Raw genomic sequence first — 20322 nt, forward strand, 5'->3', positions numbered from 1 at the left:
CATGGCCACATATGAGCGTGGTGAATTAATTACAACCTTCTGCTCTGTCGTGGACAGGATTAGTGATATACAAAAGTAAAAATTCCCTCACTGCAGCGAATCTAGAAAAAGCTAAGGAGAGAAAACATCATCCTTCAGAATCGAAGATCCTGCACAGGCCAGTTATAGCTTGGTTGTGGAGGAAGTCAGGTTTAAATCCCCACTTAGCTCTGAAGGTCAGTGAGTGGTCTTGGACAAGTCACTGTCTCTCTTAGACTACTTCACAAGGTTTCTGGGAGGTCAACACACCACTCTGAGCTTACTGAAGGAATGGCCAGCTGCACATCTTAACCAAAGTAAAACTAAATGCATGTTTCTGTTACTGAAGTTTCACTTTCTTAAAGCAGCAAGCGAGTCATTTCTTTCTCTCCCTGGCAGGCAACTTCTGTCAGAGAGCTACAAATATGTCACGTCCGAATCTGAAGAGCACAACAAGCACTCTCTTAAAATTTCTTTAGAAAATCTAGACCAGTCCATGGACTCAACTGCTTCTGGAAGCTTTCTTCTCCCCTTCCAGTTTCTAAATGCATCTTACACTTTGGTTCGGTCTTTTTAACACAGGCTATTCTTGTTTGTTATGATCAAATCATAGGTTTTTAGCAGCTCCACTTAAATTCTCAAAACCGTGTAATACAATAGCCAGAATCAGATCAGTCAGGGATGGCCCATGGCATCCTAGTAAGGGGTAACCCACAACCTGTCCCCACCGACCACCTGCCCTGCTTTGTCCCCTGTCCAGCTGTTGCTCGATGTCTGAGCATGCAAAACAAGAGGGACCAACATCCTCCTCCTCTGTGACATTTATCTGTTTCTCAGGCACTCTTTTGAGCACCCAGGTAAAGGGTTCATGCCTTTCCACCCCCATGACTTCTTGGGGAAGGATCTTCCCAGCCTGGCACCTTACAAGAAGACATGATAGAGGAGGTGAGTGCCGGCAGAGTGTGGGGATGCTGACAAGAAAGAACAAAAAAATCTGGGGCAGCAAATCTGCTGCCATTTTGAGAGGCAGATCAGTTTCAGCACCCCTGACACTAGTGTTTTCCAAAATAACTGCTTAACCCAGTGGTTTCCTAATAGTGAACCATGGCTCCCCAGGAAGCAGCGGAAACCAGGCAGGGGAGCCGAGGAATCCTCATAAAAAACTCACTGCCCTATAAAATATATAAGATTGTAGCCAATGGCCCAGTAGGTCAAGGGAGTTGCCAGTCAAAACAGTTTGGAAACCACTGGCTTAGGGGCCAATCCTAACCCAGTTTTCCAGCACTGTGCCAACAGGGCATGCACTGCATCCTGCAGTGGAGGGACAATCACAAAAACCTCTTCAAAGGCCTCTTCAAGGGAACTTTTTCCCCTTACCATAGGGTTGCATTGCAGCTGCATCAGTACTGGAAAGTTGGATCGAATTGGGCCCTTACCCATCAAGTTGGTGGAAAGTATAGTCTGAGGTATCGCCAAAAAAGTACAACATGTTGATTATGTTTCCCAGCTTCAGCTGGTGTAGAATGCAACAATTCATGAAGGAAATACACTCTTTTAAAGGAGTGCAGCATTTAACCAATGTGGAGAGTCTGCATTGCATTATATTCTGGGCATAATTATAGAACATGGTTCTCATCTATTCCCATCTACAAGCATGGGTCTATGAGGTTACCTTCACCTGAGAGAATGAGATCTGAGATCAAACTTGTGTGCTAGCTGAAAATATGATTTCAAGTAACACCTTCAAGCACTTCATGACTTCCTCTTGGAATCCATCAAGTTCTTTGAGAATTGTTCAGGCCTTTATACTTTGCTCAGATTTTCTATGGAAGCAATCCCATCTCGCGCTGGAACAGGTCAGCCAGGAGGCTTGCATTGTATCCAGTGCAAGACAGGGCTCCAAAGTGCCTCAACCAAAGGTAAGAGGAAACGTTTCCCCTTATTCCCGAGTAAACCACTGCAGCCTCTATGGGTCTCCTTGGACTTGTGCCACCTCCTGAGGTGGCACAAGTCCGAGGAGAGCGGAGCGGCTTGACCCAGCCCAAGGACTTGTGCTAGCCCAAGAGTGCCTCAGAATTGTGCCCTATGTCTTTTAAAGCCATAAAAAGTTGTGGTGTTGCGTATGCATTTTGTTTCTAACTGTTCTACATGTATTTTTATAGACTTAGCATATTTACACTAGGTGTATGGTCCACTTTTAGCTGCCTAAAGTTGTAAGGATAAAAAGGGTCTGAATTTTAAAAATATAAAAATAGAGTTTTAAAAATAATTATAAAATATATTTCATAGGGATTAATAAGCCATGCTGTAAAGGAGCCAGCTAAAAGATAAAAGATATTCACCAAAATTTAAGAAGAATTTTGGCCCAAATCCTAACCAATTTTCCAGCACTGGCATAATGGTGCCAATGGGATATTGGCTGCATCCTGCAGTTGGGTGGCACTCACAGAGGCGTCCATAAAGTAGGTGAATGTTCGTTCTTTTATCTCGGAGCTGCACTGCTCTTACACTCTGCTGGAAAGTGAGTCAGGATTGAGCCCTTTGTGGAATATCCAGAAGCATATAGAAAAGGGTGACCCAGCACATAACTTTTGACAGTGTTCACAGCTACATTAAATTTAGCAATCCTGAGATATACTCATTCATTCTTTATTTACGGTCACAGACCCAACATAATCCTGAGATATAGCTGTGAATTACTGAGAATTTTTACAACCGATAAAAGTAAATGTGAGATCCCAACAAACGCCTGAACAGAAAGTACAACTATTAATTTATTGAGAAGTAAGCTGAGGACAGGGTTGGTTAAGGATGCGGTGAAGCGTGCAGTTCACACAAAATTATTTTATACCAAGGCCCCCAAGTTATGTACTGGTTCTGAAGGTATGTCTGGAAGTCAAAACCGCTGGCTCTTGTTGGCCCAGCGCTATAACACCTGTGTAAAAGCACTACAACAAGCAGACTGAGGGCCCAATCCTATCCAATTTTCCAGCCCCAGTGCAACTACAATACAGCCCCATGATAAGGGGAACAAATGTTCCCATACCTTAAGGAGACCTCTATGACTGCTGCCCCAGTACAAGATGCAGCGCATGCCCCATTAGCACAGTTGCATCAGCGCTAGAAAATTGGATAGGATTGGGCCCTAAGCCTGCACAAAAGCACCAATGCAGCTGCCGTAACTTGGGGACCCAATGAATTATTCACTACTATTTTGTGTACTATTTACTAAATGTCTAAACTGTTTTTCATTAAAAAAAAAAAATCAATATAGTTAATGAAAAAAATTTAAAAAATATAACAAGGCATAACATACAATAAAGGCTCTTTATAAAAGCAGTAGCAGTAAAAGTCAACACCAATAGTAAAACATACATTACTAACAACCAAGATTCCAGAAGGCCTCACAGAATAAAACGGTTTTTAACTCATTAAAAACTACAAGTGAGGAGGCTATAGTGCTGCAGAATGTTTTGAAAACTGGAGCTCCACAACTGTGAGACCATTACTGAAAAAGCCCTACCACTAGCACCTGTCAAATGATTCCCTGCCAATGGTGGGTTAAAAAGCAGATCTCATAGGCTGACTTTAATAGGGGAGTAGGTGATTGATAGTAGGTTGATAGGGGAGTAGGTGGTCCTTTCAGGTAACCTGGTCCCGGACTGTTAAGCATCTTAAAAGCCAAAAACCACACTGAATTTGATATACAGTATCAGCAAAAAATCTATTGGGTTGTAGCCAAACAAAGTTAGTCATGACTAAGAATCATTGCAGTCTATGACACAAATTATTGTCCCATCAATGGAACCGTGACAAGGCTAACTAGATACAACTGATCAAGTGCTTGCTTAATCACTCTAGTAAATTGGAAGCACTTTGTGAAGACTTTCCAAATGTTGTGAAATACGCCCAACAGCCTGAAACACTGAGGGTTGGATTCAAAGAGCCACATGTTGAAGAAAATAGCTGCTGCCACTGTTCACCAAGAGCTTGGTGAGTTAATGCAGTAAGATACTGACAGCCGAATTCTGAGCTGCCCGTTGCACCGGGGCGGTCACGGCATCCTATACACAACAGGGAATCCGCCGATGGCTCTTCAGGGGAAGAGGACTTTTGGCCCCTTTCCCCAGGTAAGGGAAGTAGCCCCGTAATGGGGCTATTCTAATCTGTGGCAGCCCTTCGTCTTGGGCTGCACAGACCAACACAGAGCTCAGGTCCCGCCAGTCCTGCCTACCTCTCTCCCCGCTCCCTCCCCAGCACGCCTCCTCCCCACCCTCTCCCTGCTTCCCCCCACATTGAAATGCCTCCTCCCCCCTCCCCCAGGCCCCCAACTACCTCTCCACTACCCAGCAGTCCACTTGACTGCTGAGCGGTGAAGCACCAGTGTTCCACCAGCTCTTGCTGGTGCTGAGGGCTGCAGACGTGCCTTCCAGCACATTTGCGATACTCAGCGCTGGCGGAGGACTGGCAGTAGGAGCTCAGGATTGGGTTCTGAGATAGGCTAATTTCTAGAGAGGTTTTCATGATTTTGCTTATATGAGAGATTGTGCAAACACACAAGTAAAAGATAATCTTTGTTTCACTTGTGGAACATTTTAGAACCAAAGCAGCCCTTCCATGAACAAAAAACAATGCCTTGTACATGAAGGACATTTCTGGATCCAACCCTGAAAAATAGAAGTTGAACTTGGTTGGCTCTACAAATGCATACTGAAGGCAAGAGAACATAATTTGCAGAAGTTACTTCCCTCTAATTATTCACTATTCAAAATTAGGACTATGAACACTATGAGTAGCATTAGTGTTTGGCGGTCAGGCGCTAGCCAATAACCCATGCCCTTCTGAGTACCCACCAAGACAGGCCAGTCCAGTAGCAGTCACAGTAGTTGTGCACCATGTACCTGGGGGGAAGTGTGAGGGGGCCATAAGAGGCCAATCCATGACTTTGCCCCAGGCCCTGTAGCCCGGGAAGACTGAAGGAAAGATTAATTTAAATCTTCCCAAGTAAGGAAGAGTGATTTAAACCAACATTTTCTAAGTCACCAAGAAAAAAACCATTTTTTTTAAATCAAGTTTCCCACTTGAGATTTTTAATGTTTTAATTTCATAAACAAGGAAATATGTTTAGTTGCATATAACCTTTGTACAACCTTGGCGCTAAGTCCCAATTCTTCAGTCATGCAGACTTCATTCACTCCAAATTTATACCTGCTTAGAGACAAGACTGTGATTTCTGTTTGGTACTCTCCGCGCAAATACTAACACTCTACCCAAGATAATTTATCTGAAAGCTAAGTCACCAGCATTTTCCATGAAAAGGGCTGAAGTTACCAGACAAAACAGTGCTTCTCAATTAGGTGGAAAGTAAAATTCCATGTTACAGAGTCATAAACACTTATAATTTCAGAACTGAACATATTGCAGAGCTTAGGTAATTGGAGGGTATTAAAAAGGAGTGTAAAGTCGTCTCCAGGGGCTCAGTGGATGACCCTGATAATATATACAATGGAATCTATTGGAATTTAGCAGTAGCATGGAGCCTGAAATGGCTCCAGCGGCAAGTGGAAGGGACTGCTTACATGGTGCATTGTGGCACCTCTCGTACTTACCGCCCCACCGCACCTGGCTATGCTATTGGAACTTGGTACTTGTATTGTCTTGCTAGACCCTGGGTTCCATAGGAAACCCACAGTAATAACCATAACACAAGGTTTATTGTGTCATGTATAACACTTAGAGCGGGATCCTAACCAACTTTCCAGCACTGGCGCAGCTGTGCCAGTGCGGCATGTGCTGCATTCCGCAGTTGGGGGGGGCAGTCATAGAGGCCTCCTCAAGGTAGGGCAATGTTTGTTTCCTTACCTTGGAGTTGCATTGCCTTTATGTCAGTGCTGGAAAACTGGTTAGAATTGTGGCCCCAGGGCATAATCCTAACCAGGTCTACTCAGAAGTAAGTCCTATTTTGTTCAATGGGGCTTACTCTCAGGAAAGTGTGTTTAGGATTGCATTCTCAACTTCAGAAGTCAAGGCCCCCCTTGAGTTCTTTTTTGCATAGAACTGTGGTCTTTAACTCAGAACTGTGGTCTTTAACTCAGTTTGTTTGCTAGATGGCCATAAAGCAGTTATAAGAGATTTTGAATGCATACTTTTAACATGATTGCATTACATTCAGATTTCAGGATTTTTTAAAGAGGTTTTTCTCCAGACCCTATTATCAAAACTAGAAAAAATATCCAAAATATAGCTGATGTTTTACGGTTTTTTTTTAAAAGAAAATCTTCAGTTATTATCTACCCTTGTAAACAGGTGAATTTTCTTTATATCATGAAGACATGCTTATTGGTAATGTGGGATCCGGTTCTAAGATACCGGATATGAAAATGTGATAAGTGACTGAAGTAAATAGAATGGAGTAAAAAGGTGTGATGTTGCGTATATGCTCATGCAAATAAAAAATAGCAGTAATATGTGGTGTTAAAAGCATACATAGCTCTAGAGACCATGAAAAAGAAAAAAAGTTACATCTGATCTGCCTCTCCCCAAGACAAGAGTGAATAGGATAAATGTGAGAAAGGAAGAGGAATGGTAATGCATTTTGTACCACACTATGTTTGTGACTTATTGAGCACTGACAAAAACCAGGGATGAGCAGGATTGTGTGTACTCTGCACTAGAGACATTAGCATTCTGTGCCAAGGCAATCCAAATTGGCCCCAGGAGTCACCTTCAGCTCACAGAGCTCACCACGGATGAAATGTACAAGATCCCACTCTGCGTGTTACAGCTGAAGCAGTGAAAGCAGAAGCGCAAGCCACATGTGTTTCTACTTTCCCCGCTGCTCTGCAAACCTATGAAGATGCCTGAGTAGCTCATCCTTTCACTAAATTCAAAATTGGAAGCAGAACCGAAATGTTGTCCTGTCCATTTATAAATGCAAACTGAGACTGATGCACAAGGCAGAATTCTTCTAGTTTCATGTAGCACTGGATGAACTCTGCTCAGCTCAGTTAGGAAGCAGGATTAGCAAAACAAGGAATTCCCCACTCCAGCAAAATGGAATAAACCTCTTTTTCTAGCCCAATTCTAAATTTGCAAACCAGGTCAGATTCCCAATTATGTTCTGAAAGTATGACCAAATCCAAACTCCCATGGTTCCAAATTCATCTCCGTCTTTCCCTTAATTAATAGTAAGAGCAAGTTGATGGCACAACACTCAATGGCTACACCAAATTGTGGCTATGCACATTTCCTTCTGCCAGGAATCTTTGATCCAGGTCAATATCTTAGTGTATGTTACTTTCTTTCCTGTCAGATGCCAGAATCTTGCTGGTAGCTTTCTCCAAAACAAGCTAGAATTCTTACCAACCAAATATAGTATTTTCTTTTTGCACAGTTTAACAATATACAAAAAACTAACAGCCCAATTCTGTGCTGCCCAGTGCTGATGGTCCAGGCCCACCACTAGTGCTGGGCATCATAAAAGTGTCATAAGGCATTCCAACGCTGGCGATGAGCTTAACTGGGCAGGGGAGGGGCCAGAGGATGGGCAGGGGAAGGCGCAGGGGGGGCAGAGGATGATGGGGCCCAGGAACGGGGCAGGGGCTATATCCCTTCCTGGGATGCCCAGCATGGGTCTCTTTGGTTACCCAAGTAGACCCATAGGACAAGCCACGCTTGACATGCTGTAAGGGAACTGATGTTCCCTTACCCTGTGGAGAACTACAGTAGCTTCCCTGCCCCCACAGGATACAGCCATGGCCATATGGTGCCGCTGTACCACTGGGTGTTGGGGAAGGATAGGATTGGGTCCTAAGACAGATAAATTGATGTTCAACATCTTGCAAGTTTCACTTTGTAAAACAACTTCAAAACTCGGGAATTTCCAGTGTGGCCATATAAATAAAGAGTATGTTTGGCTAACTGAGAGATCATCACTCCAGTTGATAAGTCTTGTGGTAGATATGTTTAGATAACTCTTATGGTAGATATGTTTACTGGACAAAGGACAGCTACAAAGAGCATTTAATGAATCCTGAAGTACTAAAATGAAATTTCAGATTTTATATTTTATAAAAGTGTATTAGAGTTCAGGATTGTATCAGAATTAATAATCAGAACACAAATAAAGTTGCTGTTTGGACTAGGAAAAATATGGGACTTTTTCCTTATAGAACACAGATAGCTGAGTTCAACTTCTGCCTATATAAATAGAACTTTTTCCTATAACTTTCATGATTTAAAAATAATGATATTGGCCCTAATCCACTGGGAATTCTTTCTAATTAAGTTGCAGTGAAAACAATGAGACCAGATTTACTTGCAACTGAATTGTTTCATTAGTTTCCATGGGATATACAGCTACTTGCGTGTTTAAAACAAACTTCACAAAATCCAGCAGAACAATCTCAGGCAAGCGTGCACAGGATTCCATATTTTATAAAAGTGTATTAGAGTTAAGTATTGTATCGGAATTAATAATCAGAACATAAATATTCAAAGTTAATTCAAAGTTAATTCAAATTTAGAATCAGTCAATTTATTCAGTTAGATCAGGGGTGCCCAAACCCCAGCCCTGGGGCCACTTGCGGCTCTCGAGTCCTCTCAATGCGGCCCTCGGGGAGCCCCCAGTCTTCAATGAGCCTCTGGCCCTCCGGAGATTTGTTGGAGCCCACAGTGGCCCGACGCAATTGCTCTCAGTATGAGGGCAACTGTTTGACCTCTCGCGTGAGCTGTGGGATGAGGGTTCCCTCCACTGCTTGCTGTTTCACGTCTGTGATGCAGTAGCGGCAGCAAAGGAAAGGCCAGACTTGCTTTGTGCAAGGCCTTTTATAGGCCTTGAGCTATTGCAAGACCTTCATTCATTTATATAAATTCATCTTTAATATATTCATTTATGTAAATTTATTCACATTTTAAATGTAAATTAATTCTTTTTTCCCCGGCCCCCAACACAGTGTCAGGGAGATGATGTGGCCCTCCTGCCAAAAACTTTGGACACCCCTGAGTTAGATTAATCGATTAAGAACATTTTGATTGACTAAAAACATGCCCTAGCTAATTAAAAGTTGGCAAGTGAAAGGGATTAATACTTGCTAACAAGGACAAAGTATTGGAGAACTTCTGCCAGTTCACCTTTCCAGCTCTAGCACCCCTTCATGTCATACTGTAAGCCATTCCACGCAGAGTCCATTCAACCTACAGGAGTGGCTGAATGCTTGAAGGGGAGCACAAAATCTCCACTGTGTATGCAGCCACTTTCCATGGATCAAAGCCAAAAATGCATGAACTGCACAGAATAAACTGGGACAATGTTTCTTCACTAAAATAATAAACTCATCAAGGTTTTTCCAAGGAGTGGATCATGACAACCCAGACCAGGTGCGTTGTGACCTGGGTCCCCCCACCCACCGTTGTCTCCAATTAGTTCCAAAACAAAGCCATTCTGTAGGTGAGAGGAGGCCCCGGAAGCATCTTCTGGGTCGCACCAGTCTGGAAACCTACTCTACAGGCCTCTGTGGACTCAGAATGGCCAGCAGAATCCCCCAAAGCTACTTCCCATTTTCAAAAGGCAAACAAATTCCTGTTTGCCTCCGAAAACCACAAGTAGTTTTTAGAGTCCACAGCCGCAAACTGGAAGTGGGTTGCAATCATTATTTTTTCATTCTCTGCAGCTTGGGGAGTCCTGCAGAAGCTTCTGCAGGCCTCCCCAAAACCCAAGGAGCCTGCTGCTGCGTCGTGTAAGTAAAGGAAACCCCTACCCCCTGACAGCGGTGCAATCCTGTGGATTGTGTTGCTGCATTCCTCCATCCCCTGTCAAGACTCACCTCAGGAATTTTACTCCTGAGAAGTTTGAGAACTTCTAAACGAACCCATAATAATTCCCCCTTGCTAAATGAGTAAGAAGCACTATTTCAAGAGGCTGCTCCTCTTTGATTTAGCAGGGGAGAGTAACTGGCCCTCCTCACCCCAGCAGTGTCTTTTCTAGTGGCTGCCTGCTGGTGTTTTGCATCTTTTTAGATTGTGAGCCCTTTTCAGACAGGGAACCATCAGTTATTTGATTTTTCTCTGTAAAGCGCTTTGTGAAATTTTGTTGAAAAGCAGTATATAAATACTGTTGTTAATAATACTAATACTAATACTAGTAATATTCAGGTTCTGTCCTATATTTTATTCAACTCCATCTTTAACCTTTACTTCCTGTCTTCTAATCAGTAAGTAATGACCTGATTGGAAGTCTCAAAACAACTGAAAGAATATTTAGATTTCATAATAATAGATCTGGGTCTTCGGGCAGCCCAATCCTGAGCTACCCGGAGCTCCCAGACCCAACGGCTCCACGGAGGGATCCCGCTGGATCCTGCGCCTCCCGCGCTAACACGGGAGGCTCCTCGGGAGAAGGGGACGTTTGTCCCCTTCCCCCAAGTAAGGGAAGCAGCCCCACAATGGGGCTACTCACTTTAGCGGCGACCTTATGATCACAGCTAAAGTAAAGGCGCTCGTGTAGGGCGAGCAGCCCTGCCTGAGCGCCTTGGATCCTGCGGAGCTTGGCTTTGTGGATCCACCTCTCCCCCTCCCCAACATGCCTCCCCCCTCCCTGGAACGCCTCCCCCACTCCCCCAGCCACGCCCCCACCTCCCGTTCCACAGCCCGGCAGTCCAGGGGACCACTGAGATGCAGAACCCAGGCGCCCGCCGAGCGCTGGCTCAGCACCGGCCGGAGCTGAGCTAGTTCTGGTGGAAGCCCAGCGGTAAGCCCCGCAAACGTGCCTTATGGCACGTTTGCGACTGACGTCCACAGCGTGGAGCCACACCACGGACCTCAGGATCGGGCTCTTAATTCTCTAAAACTGTAAACATACAGTTTTACACTATGAAATTTGGGCAAATCTTTCAACCATTTTGAGAGTAGTTATGTTCTGTAGTTATACTTGGGCTTTGGTATAGAAAAGGCTGTTATGAAAACCAGATGTGTGCTGAAATTTCAGTTTGCTGAAAGAACTTTTATTCTTCTTTTAGAAGACAGGATGGAACCTATTCAAAAGATTAGGTGAAATTAGGTGTCACTAAATCTAAGATTTCACAGCTATTATTATACCAACATACTCATTCAACCATCATCTAGAATAATTATTGTCCACATTCCTACAGACAAGTAGATGAGGCCGGAGAGTCCTGAAGATAGGTGAAAATGAATAAGCAGCCATCAGCAACTGGGTACACTTTTTTTGGATATAGTTTTGCTGATGGCCACCCATGCAGCTCTGAGGAAAACCCAAATATTAAAAAAAAAAAAAATCATTTAGTAAGCAATTTAGGATCATTTTGTATTCAAAATTTTTAAGCCTTAATTTGCAGTTGACTTATTGTCAAGTAGTTACTTGTGAATTTACCAACCTAGGATAATACCAAAACATTTGGTAAATCCAAGGAACTTGACCAGGCTGATACAAGTCTTTATTAAACTTTTACTTATGTATTTGTTTGGTATTTTATCTTGCACTGCTAGCTATTAATTATTAATGCTTATACGGTCACCCTAGGGATATTGCAACACAACCGCTGATTTAAGCTATCTTAGTTTTAATTTTAACAATAGTTCTTGCTTTAAGTGACATAAAGATTCGTTTTCAGATGTTCACAGGACTTTATTTTCTATAATTTTCTTATGTGTATATTATTGTGGTAGCCAATATTGTATACAGTGGTGCCTCGCAAGACGAATGCCTCGCACACCGAAAAACTTGCAAGACGAAAGCGTTTTTGCCATTTTTTCTGGTGACTCGCAAGACGAGTTTTCTATGGCCGTGCTTCGCACGACGAATTTTTAAAATTAAAAAGCTGAAGTTTTGTGCTTGAAATTTTTGAAATCCTCTGTACAGTATGTATGCCTTTAAAGAGCACTTAATAAACACTTTGTAAACCAAATTTGACTTTGTTCTGACTTTTTTTGCTCATAGGAACGCATTAATTAAATTTCGATGCATTCCTATGGGAAACCGCGCTTCGCAAGACGAAATTTTCGCAATACGAAACAACTTGCTGAACGAATTAATTTCGTCTTGCGAGGCACCACTGTACTTTCGATTGGATTCAGTGTTGTATAGTAGGACGTCCGCTTGAGCAATGGAGCTCTCTCACCCATGCCTCCTCACAAAGTCTCCACTTAGAATCAGGATCAGGTGATCCTACAGAAAGGGATAAGTGGTCACTACAGGGGAGGGAGTGAATCCCCGGACATTGAGTGCAAACAAGTTTCATGGGCAAAACTCCACTCAAAGAAGCTACTTGTACCTGATATCTAGAATTTTCCTCTCTTCCTCTTGATATAGCCCATGCCTTTCCAAAGGGTCACCTGATCCTCGGGGATGGGGTGAATGCTGCGAGATCTCTTCTGAGAACATAGGTCCACTTGCGCAAACCCAAGCTATTACTGTAATTGGTACTTCTTGAACTAGAAACTGGTGGAAACTAGAAGTATTTGAGAATTATCTGTAAATAAGGAAATGGTCACGCATTCCAACTATAAGGGAGGTGAATCCATTAATATTCTTTACATTCCCCATTAATAATTTAAAAGGAAACAAGTGTTTTAAAAAGTCACAACTGAAATACATTCAGTTTTTCAAAACGTCTGATGGTTCATCTGTCAGTAACAATGGCATCATGGTGAACTTGTTGCATTAATGCAACATCAGTTCATTCTGTTACACTGCTGTAGCATAATTTCAGCCTGGTTTCTTACTTGCTGGTGCGGCAAGCCTTAGAATTGCACTACAAAAATAGAGGAAAAAATAGAGAAAAGCACAAATACAGAAGACAGTTTGGTAATCATCATCCAATTTGTTATTTCACCAGTAATATACATGCCATCAATTCTTTATTTGCCAGACATATTTACACAATGTCAATACTGACAGCAGTCAGCCAGACCCAGAAAAATGCAGGACTCACAGCTACCAATAAGAGACCACTGCACTGGAAACTGAATGGGACAATACATGCAGCTCTACAAGTATTTCTCCACCACCAAACATGATCTTATTCTCAGCATACCCCAAACTGTTATAAATGTGGTACCACTGATGTGCATGCAAAAATCTATTTCTAACTCAAATTGCAATAGTTGAATCAGGGCTACCATTTAATTCACTAAATAATAGATTAAACTTTTTTACCCTACTATGAAGGTCACAAAACCCAAAATGCATTGCATTATCTTGGTCAGGCCAATTTCTTCCTATAATGGATCCAATACACATGCAACATCCTCTAGTCACTAACAAATTCAGAACTGTTAGGCAAGGGACAAAGGCAAATGACTGAAAAAGCAAAAAGACTCAAGTTCAATTTAACTGTCCTGTAAGGTACATACTAATTAGCTTCAAAGCTATGAAATCCTTGCTAGCATGTTAAGTCTGCTACATGACAGTATAATTTGCCTTCTTAAAGGATTATGCAAATTACAACTCATCATTCCATTACACAACTGAAAAAAGTGACAGCTAATTTATACATAACACACCTTTCAAATCCCTAAGATGTGAAGCACCTGTGCAATATACTTTGCCTAGGTTTTTCTGGGTTTAAGTACTTGTTTACTGCAATATACAGAAGCATACCTAAGAGATTTAATAAAGTCCTAGAGGTTTATTTATTTCTCTTTTAACTTCAAGAGCACAATTCCCAAGTATGAAAACAACATATATTTGTCCCCAATTTCAAAGCTATTTTCATTCAAGCAGAAGTGCAAGTTTTCAATATGCGTTTAACTTCTGAATAGTGGGACAGCATGAGCACTAATGCACGAGCCAGAGGAAAGACTCACACAGATTTCAACATACTTCTGGTAGGTAGATTCACAGTAGATTCCGTCATATCTGTAGATTTTCCTACATTCTGATTGGTTGGGCAGAGGATGCTGGACAGTTATTCTGTAGAGGTATCAAAAACAGATATACATGACTAGAGATTCTCTACAGTCAACTGTAATGCAGGACAATTAGTATTTTGAAAGGTACTATTATTATGTGTTACATCTATCTTATCTTGTTACATTGATTGCATTCTATATATACCTTTATATATATGATCCACTTCCAGAATACAGCACTGAGAGTAAATTAAAATTTAATTTTACATCAGAGCACATTTTTGTTCTTCTGAAAGCAGAAAAAAATGGGATACACACACACATGCACACAAACCCCCTTTTAAATAATTAAACTTTAATGTCAGCTTATATATTTAAAATAAGTAACATAGTACTTAACTAGCATGATCAGGTTGTTGCTGACATTGCACTCAGGTATAACTCACATTTGTATTTACGTATGTTCAGACTGAGTAAGAACTGTAAAATCGTGACACCTAAACACTTGGACCAGTTCCCAACAATGGAAGAGGAAAAACCAGGTGAGTAACTTCATGGCCATGGGACTGAGGCTAGGTAACATAGCTAAGGGGGAGCATCTCCTGCACGTTGCATTTTACTGCCCAGAATGGGTCTTTTGCAGTATCTGCAGAACGTACCACTCCGCCACCCCTGCAGTGGCAGTGTTGCAGTATCTGCAGAACGTACCACTCCGCCACCCCTACAGCTACACCACTGCTGAGGCCCACCACATAATTTTACAGCCTACAATTGAGTACTGCATTCAATCTGGCTTTTATTTTAAATTAAAGAATCTGACAAACAGTTTTAGCCTTTTTGACTAAATTCATGCCGATTATAATGAATCAATCATTATAAATAATTAGCTTGCAATTTGGAGTAATTCATTTTCATTTTAATAGTTTATTCTTAGTAAGCCCAGCAAAAGAGAGTTTGACTTTGAAAACTGCCAATAACCATGAAAATACAAAACATTTACCTGTATGCTTAGGTTTGCTGCTTTTACATTTGTTAAGAAATGTACTTGGTTTGGTGACTCAGCATTTGGTGACTATTCCTTAATATTTATTTTAATAGTAAAATGTATAGCCTGCTTTTCCTGACAATTTTCACCTAATTGATACACTTAATTTTCACCTAATTGATGAAACTAGGGGTTCTTAAGGAGGATCTTTTCTTAATTCAATTTCTACACATTTTTTGAAAGCCATATAATGGCCTTGGTTACTTCCCCTCATTTATTGAACTGTCTTTTAAAAACTGCAATAATAAAATAAGAAGACATCTACAAAAACAATATTTTAAAGCAATTCATCCATATAAATCCCAGGTAGTCACACTAGAATTTCAATTATAATGCATAGCACTGAAATTAACACAGAAACTGGCCCAGTCTAATTAATTTGTTCTCAGTATGCTATGGCTCAGGTTAGTATATCACAAGGTTTCACAATCATGCAAATAATGTACTCACTCCCAAGCACAGATTTAAAAAATACTATCTTATTTGCTTCTATAATTTACTTCTCATATTTGAAGTCTTATCTGACTATATTATTTGAATCCTATAAATGACTTCAGATAAAGTACATCCAAAGTTCCATCAGGTTGATACTCATGTAGAATTACACTAATCACTTTTACATTTAATATACACATAAATTATTCTTCTATATTATGTAGTAAAATTATTAAACAAGAGAAGACCATTTAATAAACAGGGAACAGAAATGAAAGATTAGCTACTAGATGGGGTTCAGTAAATCCTGCAACCTGGCAAATCTCCCAATGAAGCCAGTCAGAGAGGAGATAATATGCAAGAGTGTTGCTAGTTAGGAATAATAAGCTTTTCCATAAAGTCAGTTGTATGTTCTGTCTCTAAAATTGACTTTCAGAAAGTATACCCAAATTAAGTTTGATAACTCGTTCTTCAACGCATTATGTCAGCAGGGAAGGCTGATCTCATAAGTTCCATATAAAAATTGATTTTGCCCAAGATCAGACTGTATACTGGCTATTTACTCTTGGTACTGTATATTCCTTTTCCATTTTATGCTTTTAAATTGATTCCTTATATACATTTTCTCAAAATTGAAAATTAAAGAACTGAATAATATTTGAGCCCAATCAATTTGCACTGGTGAACTGAAATCACATTCAGCTGGTTTTGAAGAGTTTATAAGATAGAAGTATTCATTCTCAAGTAGCAGTTTTGGGTGCTACGAATACCACTTTTGCTACTCTTGTGAGAACAAAAGGTTAAAGATCACTGCTAAAGTAGTAGGATATTTTCTAAATGCTAGCAATTCAATACCCAGTGAGATGCAAAAAAAAAAAAAAATCCACTTTAATATTTACATCTTCTTTCTCAAGTTACAAGGGCTGTTAAAAAAGCAAAAAGAAACCACCCATTCTATGGCCTGCCTGCTTTTCTTTTTCTTAGAAAGATTACATGCTTTCACTAAAAAGTTCCAAAACACCCTTCAAATACTCCTATATTTGCATATCAGACACATCCTCCTTCCACCTTGACGGGTGGGTGTCACTTCAACAGAAGATGGACCCATCATATAACTTGAGGTGGAACTTTAAGTGCATTTACATACATGTGAAACATGTAACGCTATGACTAATTTTAACTCACAGGGCAGAATTTAAATAATTAGTTACAAGAAGTCAAACTAAAGGAAAAGAGGAGGGAAGAGATGGTTAGAGGCAGAGTAGTAAATTGTTCCATTTTTGCAGGTAATCTAAATGCAAACTAGAAGCAACTTATCATGAGAATGGATTTTCCACCATCTGGTCAAATAACAGGGGATTTGTCTAGTGGCAAGCAAAGAATGGAATGATGTGAGAAAGATTAGCGGGCAAGTCCTACAGTTGGCTAAAATGTATTTTGTGCAAACAAGAACAGATGACGCCTTAACAATTACACCTGTCAAAAACTCCAGAAAGCAATCCATCTCTGAACAGCCCAGTTGAAAACAGGCTAGTTCATAACAAAATGAATTTTTTTAAACAATTGCCAGCCATAACAGTTTGATGCATGACAAGCTTAGGAAGTCGTGTTCCACGTACAACTGAAACCTTAACTAACTGGACCCTGGCTTTTTGCGATAAGTAAGATATTAAACTGGGGGGGGGGAATCTTTTTCTGAAGCAATGCAAATAACTGGCAGCCTCTGAAAGGCAAAGAAATTCAGAGTTAGACTAGACTATGTAACTATGCCCAGTATTTTAACATTTTCAGAATGATGAATACGGTTTGGGGGTAAGTCCCCTTGTGCGCGTGCTTACATCAAATTTAGCACTACTTTTTATCAGGTCTCACCAGTAATCAGAGAACTCCCTAGAATTTTCTGTGTGTCAGACAAAATTCTGGAGGCTTAAAATTTTCCCTGGCCTTAGAAGGTGAATCCTACTGAATAACTAAATAACTACACAAAGTAATTTCCTTCCTGCACGACACAAGGAATTAGATGCATGAATTTTAAGTTACTTAATGTAACCTGGTTCCTGTTGCTGACCACTTAGCAGGATTTGTGGTCAGGCTGAAAATATTACAAACATTTTGAAGACTGGGATTTTTTATATATATAGTATCGCCAAACATTTTTTGGACTTTTAGCTTTCTCTGAAGCGAGGGTTCTCAGACTGTCATATGATACCTCTTCAGGCCATTTAATCCCTCACATTGTAAACCTGGGTTTGGAGTTCTACCATCAATATGCAGATTATACCCAGGTTTCTTTCTCTATGTCATCTTATACAGGTTGAGCATCCCTTATCCAAAGTGCAAGAAGTGTTTCAGATTTTGGATTTTTTTTAAAATTTGAAATAAATGTACATACATAATGAGATATCTGAACAAAGTCCAAATGAAACGACAAAATAAATTGGTATGAGGTCAAAGGCCAAGAGGATGATCTTTGGCACAGTGGCAGACTCACCTTGCCCCACTCCTGGGGCAAAGGTCCACAATGCCGCCCCCAGCAAGATGCCGCCCCCACCTGTAAAGTGCAACAGAGCCTTGCCCAATCGTAAGACTGACTGAGGCTTCCCCATAGTCTTAAATGTACTTCCTGAAACCTGGAAGTACAGTTTCCGACCATGTCAGGAGCCTCAGTGAGGCTTCCCGCACGGTCCTAAAGTCAGATTTCTTTTTCACCAGACAACAGTTCACCTTTTTACAAACGCTTTTAATTTACTTTCTTAATCATTTGTTATCATTCTTTTTTAGAAGAGATTTGACATGTTTACTGATATACAGGCTGCCTCTGATCCCACCACGAGAAACCAAAATCGCTAAAATCGCAATTTGTAGAACAATACCATCATGTTTGTACTGCGTGGCTGATGACCAGCTCATCTGTGCCTTATGCAAACTGGTGGGGCGGCATCGGGATCACCAGGCGGCGTCCCTGAGCGACCGGTTCGAGAAGCTCAAGGTGAGGAGTGGGCAGGTGGGAGGAAGGACTGACTTCCTTTTGTTGGCTCCCTTCTGCATGATCATAAAAGGTGTGGTATCAAGTCCAAACTGACTTGGGCAGGATGTGGGTTGATTGCACCTGAGTTTGACCACGGTTGCACTTGGGGAGGGTGTAGGTTGATCAGTCTGGGCTGTGGTTTGACCACAATGGCACTTTGGCCTGCGACACCATAACCTAGCCTACTTTTTTTTTTTTTACTTTCTGCAATGGAACGACACAAGTGGGCAACCTTTTCAGCTGAAGTGAGGACTGAGCAATGACCACAGCTTCACTCTTGCGTTGTGACCTTGGCAAATGGCTAGGGCAGGAGGTCTGGTCTAGAGGGTAGAGCCTCCGTCTGCCTGAAGATAACATCCACAAGGTCGCCAGTTCGAGGCCACCGGCACCGTGCGACCTTGAAGCAGCTGGCAAGCTGAGCCGAGTTATTCCATCTGCTCTGAGCGTGGGAGGATGGAGGCCAGAATGTGAAGCCAGATCAGAAAGGAACATCTGGATGTATTGGTTCTTGAAAGATAGATCCTTCTTTCAATTGTAAAAATCCCTATTTAATAAGGGATTTAAAATAAGCCTGCCTATGTAAACCGCCTTGAATAAAGTCTTGAATAAAGACCAAGAAAGGCGGTATATAAATACCTTATTATTATTATTATACCATTTGATGTGCAATTTACAGCAGAATTCAATGAAAAAACCCAGTGAAATCTCCATTCTATTCAAACGCCAAGAGGATGATCTTTGGCACAGTGGCAACTTACCACTCCTGGCGCAAAGGTCCATGATGCCGTCCCACACAAGATGCCACCCCACCCATCCTGGCCAAAAACCCATCTCATGTAACAAAAAAGTACATTTTTTAAATTCAAAATGGACCAGTGAGACTGATTGTTAGAAGAGCCAATGAGAAGTTATTATGACACCGCATGCGCAATAAGGTGTTATTAAGGTAACACCGGGGGGGGGGGGTGTGTGATTTAGTGACCAGAATTACTAAATTCCTTCAATAACCACATTGTGGTTTGAAGGAATAATACCATCATGTTATATACCATTTGATGTGTAATTTACAGCAGAATGCAATGAAACAAACTATGTTGAAAAATTTGTGTTCTATCCAAAGGTATAGCCAAAAAACTAGCAGGGCAGGGCAATGTTACATCACCACTCAGGTTGTTGCCCCACCCACTACATTTATCTATTTTTCACGTTTTTATACCACACTTCCTCTAAAGAGCTCAGGGTGGTGTGCACAGCTGATCCCCTCCTTTTGTCCTCACAACAACCCTGTGAGGTAGGTGAGGCTGGGAGAAAGTGACTGGCCCAAGGTCACCGGGAAGCTTCATGGCAGAGGGGGGATTCGAACCTGGATCTTCCAGGTCTACTTCCCAAACCACTACACCACCCTGGCTCTCGCATGGGAGGAGGTCCATCATGGGGGTGACACACTGACTTCCCGCACCAAGTGACACAAACCGTAGTGACGCCACTGCAGTAATACATTAGTAAAATAATGTTAATCCTTGAAAACATTTTTAATACCACAGCATTTTACTCCAGAATCAGAGGATTATGGAACAAAACATTCTGTAGAGCTGCCAGTGACAAAGTCTCCTGGAAAACCTTTAGGGGTTACATGTGAAACTACATCTTGGACTAAGACTGAAGTATAAAGTTAGGGCCCTTGTAAAGAAATTGCAATGTTTAAGCTTCCAATTTTATCACAATGAATGCTGACGTAGGTATAGAACGGGCGATACTTTTCTTGGCAGCACAACATGTGAGAGGGACCCTGGAGTTGCAGTGGACCACAAGATGAACCTGAGTGAGCAGTGCAACGTGGCTGCAAAAAAGACAAATGCAATTTTAGCCTGCATTAGCAGAACCGTCGCTTCCGAGTTGCAAGAAGTTGTGGTTCCGCTTTACTCTG

General features: G+C 41.4%; 1 protein-coding gene across 1 annotated transcript in view; it reads right to left on the reverse strand.

Annotated features, from left to right (window-relative positions):
- The window catches only part of NPAS3 (neuronal PAS domain protein 3), an 847937-nt gene that overhangs the window by 702906 nt on the left and 124709 nt on the right, over positions 1-20322 (reverse strand). The window contains exon 2 of the mRNA XM_066633763.1: positions 13859-13948. Coding sequence (XP_066489860.1) covers positions 13859-13948 — 90 coding nt within the window. The remainder of the gene's footprint in view (positions 1-13858; positions 13949-20322) is intronic.

The sequence above is a fragment of the Tiliqua scincoides genome, chromosome 1, assembly GCF_035046505.1.
Source record: "Tiliqua scincoides isolate rTilSci1 chromosome 1, rTilSci1.hap2, whole genome shotgun sequence".
NCBI classification, from domain to species: Eukaryota; Metazoa; Chordata; class Lepidosauria; order Squamata; family Scincidae; genus Tiliqua; species Tiliqua scincoides.